This window comes from Lytechinus pictus, chromosome 2 (assembly GCF_037042905.1).
Source record: "Lytechinus pictus isolate F3 Inbred chromosome 2, Lp3.0, whole genome shotgun sequence".
NCBI classification, from domain to species: Eukaryota; Metazoa; Echinodermata; class Echinoidea; order Temnopleuroida; family Toxopneustidae; genus Lytechinus; species Lytechinus pictus.
The window spans coordinates 58,465,865-58,477,896 of NC_087246.1; the positions used below are offsets into that span (position 1 = coordinate 58,465,865).

The 12,032-nt window shown below is 36.5% G+C and overlaps 1 protein-coding gene across 2 annotated transcripts in view; it reads right to left on the minus strand.

Moving 5' to 3' along the window:
• LOC129276942 (guanine nucleotide-binding protein G(o) subunit alpha-like) overlaps positions 1 to 12,032 on the minus strand; it is a 54,973-nt gene that overhangs the window by 31,005 nt on the left and 11,936 nt on the right. For both annotated transcript variants that reach the window (XM_064095260.1, XM_064095261.1), the window contains one exon: positions 9,434 to 9,476. In XM_064095260.1, the coding sequence (XP_063951330.1) occupies positions 9,434 to 9,476 (43 nt within the window). The remainder of the gene's footprint in view (positions 1 to 9,433; positions 9,477 to 12,032) is intronic.

The following is a 12,032-nucleotide window of genomic DNA, read 5'->3' on the forward strand; positions in this document are numbered from 1 at the left end:
CCCCCCCCCCCTCATCCCGCCATTTCGTTGGTACAACCAATGAACACATTCACAGTTGTAGATAGATATATTTACATTGTAAATTATTTTGTCCATGTAGAAATATGAAAGGAATTCCATAGTAGTTATGAATACGCATTTTACATTATACAACACCATAAAATGCCTGTTGTAGGATTTATCAAACTAAAGTTTAACGGATTCGATCCAAAATATCTCTTTCAACTTCCATTCTCTTGAGGATGACATCTTCATCCCACTATCCGTGTGATAACCATAGCTTGAATGGAGTTTGCCAATTTTCAAGACCCTGCATTTGCCATTTAATTGGCTTGCCCAATTCCTCTGCTATATATGTCGAGGTCATATTGCAAATTTTCAGATTCTTCTACGGAGTCAAGTATAAAGATGATGGTGTCATCCGCAAAAAAAGCGTAACACCACACTCAACTGAATAGGTAGATCACTGATGCATGTCATAAACAACAGAGGACCGAGAACGCTCCCTTGTGAATCTACTCTGATTGTTGCTCATCTACATGATCTACAACCACTTACCACTGTCAACTATTCAGGAATGCCTCTATCCACCTTTTTAAGATTGGGGATAAATGGCTAGTTTCCAGCCCACTGTTAGTTCTCAGCGGCTGTTTCACAAAAAATTAAGACATGCTTAATTGTCCACGCCCAATGTATAAAGTACAATCTAATTGATTATTAAGTAGCGTGCACCTTGTTAGCATGATTTAACCAATTTTGTGATGCCGTTTTCACCGCACGCAACTGGGAATTTAAGAACCATTTTAAGTCATTCGGAAATCTTTATAAATCACCCACAGTTATCATCAAGAATTAGGAAATTACGAAATGAAGATCCTGACAACACATCTGAAAACAGTCAACAAAGACATATTTACATAAGGACATAAAATGCTCCTACGCTTGCAGTGACGCGCGCTTATGCATGTACCACTTCCTACGGATAGTTTTCATGACATGATTCATACGAAATAACGTCGGTTATGTCCATGGTTTTGTGAACAGAACATGGCCATGTAATCCAAAAGTGGCCAAATATGTATTTCATTCGGGAAAAATTTGCATGCTACATAAAAATTCTTGGCTGTTTTCCACCTGCTCTTAGATCCATTGGCCGGTCCTGTTTAGTTAGCGTCGATATGTTCAATATAAGCCCATCGCACATTAAAAGGTGATGCTAAAAAGATTTATCTTCTTGTACTTTTGTTTTACTCTACTTCATCAGGGTAAATAGAATCGAAGCATACTGATTCATTGCTTCCATGAAATTTGGACAAGCCCACCCCCATACACACACATCCTTCTGAGTAATCTTCCAGCCTATGAAATAAAGATGCATCTAAAATGACACGTGCAATTCCTTTCAGTGTGCAAATGCGCATCATAAAGGGGTCTCCTAATCTTTTATTTGAAGAAGGAATATTGTATCATATTTTGGTGATGTTGACCCTACTGTGTTCCATTCTCATAATATACCCATATACTTGTTCTATCTAAAACCTTTTCCAAGAGGCTGTAAAACAGTGTATCACTCCGTAATAAGATTTTGGGATAATATTGAGCTATCGACCCGACCCTGAGACCAGCGACGATTTTTCTCGCTTAATTTGACCTTGGAAAATATTTTCGCATCGATGTATGATACAGAGGGCAAACTAAAAATTATTTATAGTCATTCTCGACCTGTATGCCTAATGGCCATGCCTACTGAATGCGTACTTTGGATCGATACTATATTTGATAATCATTCGCTTTCAGAGGAGAACTACATAGGGATTGCTCATTCATCCCACTTCACCCTTCGATTGCGCTTTTACAATCATGATGACTGATATTGCCTGTATATTACCGTGTGTGAGGGTACACACGACTGTGTTATAAACTTGTGTTTTTATGTCTTTATACTCAAATTCAATGTTTTTAATGAATCATGCATTTATTGTCTTTTTATTATACATCATAAACATACAACAGCACAATACTGTGACTCATCACAAATATGAATAATTTATGACATATTTGGAAAGGTTAAAAATCATGAAATAGGGCCTATTTGGAAAGCATGATGCATTGTTTTTCTTGTGACATCAATTTGTACAACACGATAAGGTTTGGTTGAATTAAAGAAAAACAAGCAGTGCGCTTATGTCGTCTATAACGCTCAAAGTCTGAGACAAAGCTGAAAACCTTGAGAAGTCATGACCATGATGACGTTTAAAGGCCAAGGTGCTGGAGATATTTGAGTGCAAAATTCTGCATTTGCACGATTTCGATAGATTCCTTTTAATCTTCTTTGCTGTATCTTGCACGGCTGTCCATTGGGGTATAAAATTGCCATGGATAGGGTTCGTAGAGTGTAGTTGTTTTTTTATTCAACGAAATTGTAGCAAAGAAACGGTGTAAAAAAGACGATGAATAATAGGAAATGTGGACGATAAGAAAATCGTGCAGATGTAAGCTTAACTTTACATCTTTTTCATCCCCTGTTTAATTTAGTCAATCCAAATACCATTAAAATATTTTCCAGTAGAGTTATGACTTTCACACTGGGATATCAATAATTCCGACGTCATTACTTTTAAAATCATTTTTTCTTGTTTGCCTTTAACCACTATGCTGCTTATAATTTTTTTATCACGTCATTTTCACTACAAAGCGCACTGAAAATATATAATTCATTCTGCTTTCAAGAAACACTCCCGGTTCTATCCGCGCTCATTACATACATGTCTCACATCATGTGGGCAAAAAGATGTTGATGGCTTTCTGGATTTTAGGAAATATAAAAGAGTTTCTACAAGTCAAAGTTGGATCCTTAGAACATGATTTCAACTGCGTTCGGTCGCATTTTCCAAGCTTTGCTGTAGCCACATCGAGGAAACCGATTACAGAACGACAAATGCTATAACAAGGACAAGCCATCGGACGGTCTGCCGTCGGTTTCGTTGGTAAGACAGTATCATCAATCCAGTCAATAGGGGAATCTTAATTCCATCTTGCATCTTCAAGATCACATGATGTGAATTATCAACGGGTGCCTAATGTAGCATGCAGTCACACCAACAAAAAACCTATACCACACCGAACAAAGTTATTATTTTCATTCTGCATTAAATATAATTGATCGGATTTGAGTATCTAGTGCTATGTGACTGTATTGTATTCATCGTTAAGGGTTTAGCCGGAAAAGAGGGCGCCTCAGCAGTAAGCATGAGAGATGATATATTCTTGGAAGAACGGAGCAAGTTCCATATGTTATCGATTGTCAGGATCCAACGTCCCCAGTCTCCTGATTCCCAAGCCAATATGCTTGGTATTTTTAAGCGGCTGATTTATGCTGTCGACTAGGCTCAGTGGCGCAATTAGACAATGTATAATGGGCTGAGATTTTTTAAGGTAATAATATTTCCTGGAGATGTGCGAGCGAACGAAGTGAACCTTCCAAAACTAAACCCTTTTCAATATTCTCTCAAAGAATTGGCATGTGAAAATTTAAAATAATCTAGATATTACGGATTGGAAAAGAAGTATGATGTAAAAAGACCCCCCACACACACACACATACACACACACACACATACACACACACACAATACAATGAATATCCCTAGCCTCCGTTAAGTGGGAAAATGGGGGTCTATGGGCCCCCACCGCCCCCAAAGATCCAATACGCCAGTAACCATGATCATCTGGTAATATTTGCTGCTTTATTTTGACCCAAAGTCTAGAATAGTAATACCTGCGTAAAGAGTGGAAATGTATATAGTTTATGATATTTCACCAAGCATCATAGGAAATCATACTAATAAGACATCTTGAGACAAAAACCTGACGCTAAACCTTACACTCTAAAATCACTGAGTAAAATTTTACCCAATATTGGGCTATTTAAACGCAACATTACGTAAAATCTTTTTACCCAACCAACATGCATCTTTCCATATTACCCAATATTGGGTAAACCCTTTTTTAGAGTGTAAACCTCTCCTATATTGGCGGGAAAAGTGATCTGAGGAGACAGCATTTTCGAGCACATTTACACAATGAATTATTTAGACAATTTTCATAGAAAATTGTCTAATTTGCATTTATCTAAATTTTAATATTTTACGACTGGTGCATTATATCATTTACTCTATTCCTTATAAGGTAATGACATACGTGTTTATAATCTAATTAAGTATGAAGTAGGCTTTGACTCCAGGTATCAACACTACTAAAATATACAAATCACATCGATGCATCTTCAATTAGGTCGATCATAGACCAACAATGACTTACTATTACAACGTAACAAAAAGCATGAAATCGTCGTCAATCACTTTTAATGATGTTTGAAAATGTTTTTAAAATAATTCAGATACCAGTTAATTCATGTTTTGTCTATCCGCTAATGAATGTTAAAAGAACAAGAATGTAGTTGCAGCAAACATTTTCTCATGAGAAAGTCTTTAAAATCAAGATAAATTGTCCCTACGTTATCATACATCTATATCTGGTACATTAACGTTGTGAAAACTTTAAAACAAATCTTGGTACAAACCGATAGCTTTGAAGATCACTAACACAAAAAACATAATTATTTGGGACAGTGTACCTTGGAAAAAGACCAGACATTTTAATAAAATGCCTTGTGTATTTTACTCATTTCTCAGCAACTACGTATTTTCTTCCAGAGGCATGTGATAGATATTTTTTTTATTTATTTAAACACATACTTTTGTGGTCACATTATTGGATTATGTACGAACTGATTTTGAGATCGTTATCACAACTGGCATTCATCTTTAAACTCTAGCCCAACCTAATCACAATACTACTAACACCTTAGCAGGATTCGAACCCGCGGTTCCGTTGTTCACAATCCTGTTTCGCTAGACCATTGACACATGAAAATAATGTAGATATTATATATTGTATATCAACCAAACCAAAATGTAAGGTAGACGGTGGTAAAAAAAAATGTCTGAGGTTTGAGTTATCTACACATAGATCTATGACATTTAATAAAAATTTTATGACAAACAGGATCTTGGGACTGGCGGTTTCTAAAATGAATTATACCTTTTGCGTATTTTCCGAAAGAAGGATTATAAATAATTTACGATAGTATTTTTACACAGGAATGTGTTCGTGACAAGGTACACGCACTAATTTTGATAATAAAGTACGGATTTGCTATTGCAAGAAATTAATCATTTTCAATCAATAGATATATATACCTCTAACAATGTCTACAAAGTTGATGTCATAATGAAAATAAATACTGCACATTGCACCCAAATCATTGATATTTTTATTACAAGATTTGTGTCAATAATGTCAAGACGTTAGAAATTATTTTGCATACTACTTTCTTGAAAATTGATTTTATCGTTTGGGTAATTAGGAAGAATATGGATAAAATTGTTTAGAATTCGACACTTCTTATGTGGATTAAGAAAAAGTGTTTATGATTATTTTCATTCTTTGTCAGACATATATTACATGTATGTTCAGTTTTTTTTTTTTTTTTTTACTTTACTGTGGGCTAAGGTGCATATTGGTTAATTCCTAACATAATTACACAAAGCAAGCATGGTTAAAAGTAGTAAAACCACACTTGAATCATCAGTGTCCCATCGTGACTTCATAATATTTGTGAAGATGTAATTCATTATTATCATTATTGTACTTTGCACGAATTTATAATTCTGACGAAATGATACAATGACCAATAATTGATACAAGTGTAATTGATATCAGGCATGTCAGAGTATACATGGTATAACAGAAACAAGTGTTTCAAGCGCCCGATATTCACAACATGAGGATCGATCCAAACTCAAGATTTTTCCCAATATCGTTCTGTCCAGATAATTAATGCGATTTTATTCCGCAGTGTGAGTAAAGATTGCTCTGAAAATGAAAGTGGGATTACAGACGCTCAGATTCAACATGGCTAATATGGTTTCTCGCCGTCTTCCACACTGCAAAAACTCTGGTGTTGATTTAACACAAGCCCGGAATCTATATATGTCCACACCAGAGAAGTGTTAAACAACACCAGTTTCGTTTTGGTCTAACACCAGATAGGTGTTTATACAACACCAATTAGTATTAAAACAGCATCGGTTCGATTCCAAACAGGTGTTGTTTTAATACTTCTCTGGTGTGGACATATATAGATTCCGGGCTGGTGTTAAATCAACACTGGAGTTTTTGCAGTGCACACTGTGTGCACAATGTGGAGTACTGTGATCTTTAAAGCAAGGAAAATCAGAGAAACCTCACCATTTACCTCGATCTAACATAATTTTCGTTATGTTAAGATATACAACTGTGCATATTGAGAAAGATCATATTTTGAAAGGCGTTATGCGATTAAAGGATGCACGTGCAGAAGGAAGAAGAATGCTAAATAAAGAAACAGGGCGCTCATCGGGCACGAAAAGAATGTTTTTTTTTAGGCCAATTTATCTGATATGAAGTACAGGCAACTATGAAAATGCAAAGGGGCACTCGTTAACACATAAAATGGGTCCTTCTCAGGAATGAAAGGGGTACAGAACATGCACGTTCGCGAGGGACACTTTTCTTGGGTAAAAAGAGGCACTGATACGAGAAAGGGTATAAGAAGCCAAAGGGGCACTTGCAAACGGCATAAAACGGGTACTTTTCATGTATGAAAGGGGCACTGAACACATTCGTGAGGGGCACTTTTCTTGGGTAAAAAGGGGCACTGATATAAGGGCACTTATACAAGAATACAAGGGGATACTTGCTTACACATAAAACGGGTCCTCAGGAGAAATGGGCACAGAACACGTTCGTGAGGGGGACATTTTTGCTAAATATTGGCACTGATTCGAGAAATGGCACTTGCTGACACATAAAACGGGTCCTTCTCAGGTGAAAGGGGCACAGAACACATTCGAGAGGGGGCATTTTTGGGGTAATAATTGTCATTTATACGAGAAAGGGCACTTGGTAACACCTAAATCCGGTCTTCTTCAGGTGAAAGGGATATAGTAAAAGGTCGTGAGGGGGATTTTTCTTGCGTAAAAAGGGCCCTTGTTCAGTGCTTCAAAAAAAGGGGGTGGGGCACTGTGCCGCTGCCCCCCCCCCCCCCCCAAGGATCGCCACCCTTGGACTTCAGGAAGGTCGACTTATGCAGAGTCTACTTAACATGCTACAACTAATATCTCAGTTAAATTTCCTCTACGGCCGCCGTATGACGAGTCGAAAAAAAAGCCGTTTTATCTTATTCTATTCAAACCATCCATAATGTTAAAACGGCTGTTTTCTACTTGCCACACGGCCGCCGTAGGGAAAATGTAACTGAGGTATAAACAGAGGCGGACCCTTCGAGGAGTAAATTGAATTTGCACCTTCATCTAATGTAATGTCGAATAGTTGACACACACCATACTGCGACCTTTTTCTATATCGGGTGATCGAGGCTAGAAGAAGAAGAAAAAGAAGGAAAATACGAAGAGGAGGAGGAAGACGGATACAGACCTACATTCCATTTGTTATTGCTTAACGAACTGAAATTAGTTTCTCAATGAGCACGTTCTATCCGGCGTGTCCGGATTCTCTTCTCTCCAGCAACATAATTGTGGGGCAGAATTCGCGACAATGATGAGCAATTTTGCAATGAAACGCCTTTTTTCATTATGAAACCAAGATTATCTCGAATATCGTAGGCAAGATTTCCTAGGGGGAACCTGAATAAAAATGAACACTTATAATCGGACTCTTTAAAATTAAAACCTCTCTCAATCATCATACCTTTTGTAGATGGTAAAGAATACTGCTACCTTCGTACACTCTAAAAACTGGAGTGCTAATTTAGCTCTTAAGGAGCGTGTATAGTGACTGCACTTCGGAGTGCTGATTTTCTCGTTCAAATTTGAACGAGAAAATCAGCACTCCGAAGTGCAGTCACTATACACGCTCCTTAAGAGCTAAATTAGCACTTCGTTTTTTAGAGTGTAACAGTATCTTTATACCTTTTGTCCCCAATAATGTATTCTTTAATTTTCGTTAAGTGTTTTTTCACTGTTTTTCTTATTTTTTCTTTTTGGGGACGATGGGTGTTATATTTGATCTTAATTTTTTTTTTCATTTACAAGTGACTTGTCCTCAATACAGGAAATTACACACACAGAAAGAAATCCGCACCAATGCAGATGATTACATTTCAAGAACTACTATTCACTTTGATAAAAAGAGTAATGTAATGTTAATGGTCCGCACATTAATAACGTTTGTTTGACAAGCAAGCACCCCCAAAAATAATAATAGTGAAAATAAAATAAATAAATAAATAAACATAATAAAATAAATACAAATCCACTCTGCAGACTGCTCAATGCGCATTTCAAGAATTTCAAAGGAAATGTTTTAAGGTGTTCTTTGAAAGTTTTAGAAGTTAAATATTTGTAATGACTTCAGGAAGGCCGTTCCAAACTTAGAGGATGAATGGACAAATGTTAAAACGCAATGTTACGAAATGGCATAAGGTGCGTAGGTTGTACCTACGGTCAAGCGAAGACCATACCACCTTATCACCATGTCATCGTCGTACTCCAAAGTGTGGTCAAATTAAGATTTTAAAGAAATATTACTACTAAGAAGATGTATTCCATTACTTTGGTTAAAAGTGTCCATTATGGTGTGTCACTGACCCTTCACCCCTCCCCCCTGCGCCCATTGTTTTGAAGTGAGATTTTTCTTTTTTTTAAGAAAGAAAGTCGTACATTGTAAATAGCCCCTTCTTTATTGAACTGTGCATTTATAGACACTTTCCCTTAAAAGAGATAAAATCCACTCTTAAAGGATAGAATTTTCACTACATGAGGAACGTGCCATCGTGTCACACCCACAGGAGTGTGACTCGGGACCAGATTTGTATCCCGAGACTAAAATTGCCCGTTTACCCACTGTGGTCAAATACTTCTCTTTTTCATTTTTAAATTTACTATTCCAACATAGGAAAAGCGACCTCATTATATTCCAATCGGCGTGACATTTAATAATACAAGAATGCGAATACACTAGATCTACTAATCTGCCAGAATAACTGCACGTTATTCTGCATTCGGCCGAAATACACGAAACATCAGTATCCCGACTCGAAAGAAAAAAATAAAACCAGGGCTTACTAACTATTATGGTAATTTTGCAATAAAAGTAACTACCACAGTTACTGGGCTCAGCCAACCAATCAAAATCAAGATTTTCATGGTAGCTACAACAATGGCAAAGTTACCATAGTTGCAAGTCTTTTATGCTACGATGCCTTGGATTTGCGAATCGATTAATAACATTGGTTACTCTATCATGTACAATGAATGAAAGTATAAACATGAAGAAAGAAAAACAAAATATATTCATTTAGGATACTTACTTCATTTGTTTGACTATTGTACTTTTGCCAGACTCCCCGGCACCTGAAATTAGAAGGAAAATAGACATTATCAATTCAAATGATATTTTTGTATCAAATCATGAGGTATACCTAGTATTTCATAACTGACATGTGATTCAAATTCAATAATATCGAAATAAGAACCGAAATGTTTTTTTCAAGGTATGAGCTTGTTATAGGCCTATGTGTCCTTGACATCAGAAAATTTCCTCACGCAAAGCTGGAAAAAATAATGAAAACGAAACGAATGGCATAATCATGTAAACATGACAATTACTATCTTTTTAATGTGTAGATTGGGTTGGCACATATTTAAGTTAGGGCGATACATGTATAATATTCAACAAGATGGTCAATGTGAAAGGAATTTAGATGAAATCTTATGAATGAATTAAAATGAAATTGAACGATTCAATTCACAGCATTACTAGTAATTGTCACATTTTTTTGTTTTCATCGTCCTGGGCTTACACTGCAAAGACGCCGTTGTTGATCTAACACCAGCCCGGTATCTATATCGGTCCACACCAGACATTGCCAGAGAAGCGTTGAACAACACCAGTTAAGAATCAAATCTATATTGGTTTAACACTTATTGGTGTTGCGTAAATGCCAAATTGGTGTTTTTTTTAATAGCCTAACGCCAAACCGGTTGTTTCAACACCTCTGTGGTGTGGGCCGATATTATAGATATCAGGCTGGAGTTAGATTAACACCGGCGTTTTTGCAGTGAATCGTCGTCGTCGTCATCGTCATTATCATCACACTTTCCTCCTCTTCCTCATCACCATTCTCATCATTATCTCCAGAGGGGATTTCTCATTCGGACTTGCTACAGTTAGACATCATGATTTATTGATATTTCATTATACGTCAAACGAGTGCCCGTCTGCGTTTTGTTTGCTGCTAAGTTTGTTAATGTTTCGTTTTACATTCAAATCCTAATGTGAATCTTAATGCCGTAACATTCTGTACATACGTTATGCATTTTGTAAATATGTTTATTGTTATTCAGGGCCCCATGGAAGACCACTACTTATTGGTGAATGGGCTACCCTGTCAAAATATCAGAAATAAATAAATAAATAAATGTTCCGAACATGATCGCAACAGTATATAGTCATGACCAAATGTATGATCCCATTTATATCTTCCACTGGCAATTAAGCAAGTAGGGCGAAGTTGTTTTCAACGTTTTTCTCTATTCTTCGTATTCCGTGGTAATGAGCAGTAGATCTTTATTAATATTACCCGCTTCCAAGCTATCATTGATAAACTCACCAAAGTATCCCCCTATAATGAACATTTGACATTGTATATTACATATTCCATTCGTGAAGCACTTTTCATATGAAAAAAGTGCCCTGAATGATTAGCATACACTAAAAAAGGGGGTCTAAAATGTCAAAAACATGAAACAAAAATAAAAATAAACATAGTAAATTGGGAATGGTCAGATTTGATACACTTTTTGAATGAGGTAGGTGTTTTTTAATTCTTTAATGTAGACATGGTAAAAGGCAGGAGTGCATGTTTTTGGGGCAACAAAGTTGGTGGCGATTGTGTTACCCGATTGCTAAAGCTTATGTATAGACAGAGGACCGACGACTTAAGGTCGTATCTGAGGGACGTGGTAATAAGGACAAAACCTTGCCAAAAAGCATCAACTTGATATTGAATTTTTTAAAATAATAAATTACCTTTCAAAATATTAATGAACACATACGCCCGTAAAAAGCTCCCCCATTTTGGTTTTATTTATCCTACACGACAACTGCAATACCACCCTTTTGTTACATTTCCCCTATAATTTGAGTTAGAGCCACCAGTGAATGTGAACTATAATTCCGCATACAATATGTGTTTTAACACATATAATGATAGTATTATATGTATCGGTAATACCTGCGATGTATGTCAAACTGAATATTTTGAAAAGGAACAATTTTCATCCCTGTATGAGTGAATTATAGATTGGCATCGGAGTATGATTTTCGCGAATGATTCATTCGACGTTAATTTTGGTGAGCATTAGTCGATGAGCAACATACACTTTGACACCGAATTCACTCAAATATTACAACAAAATAATGTACACTGATTAAGTATATAGTCCCATTGTGGAACCACCCGTCTCCCACACACACACACACGCACACGTGCGTGCACAACACTTAGTCTTTTAAATTTATGTGATATCCAAAAATAAAAAGCTATATTCGTTTGATGAGAAATTCCCAGGGGTTATTAATTGTGTACACGCCGTGTTCATTAGGGAGAGAATAGGTTGAAGGCTTGTCGTAAGTTTTCTCTTCACGGGGGTAATTGAATAATGAAGCCATTTAGAGAAAAACACGGGGCACACACTACTGTATATATACCGAACACTACCAGCCTGCTTTACGGTGAGTGGATAGTTAATTGTTTCAGTTATAATTCACTTGCTGGCTTCATGGAGCTCGCTATATATAAAGCACTGTCGAGATACAGTTGATCATGTGGATATGAATTGATACATACAGCCGAATGATTTTTTTTTTAATAAGAGCATGGTTTATTTGAAATTATGTGCTGCCGA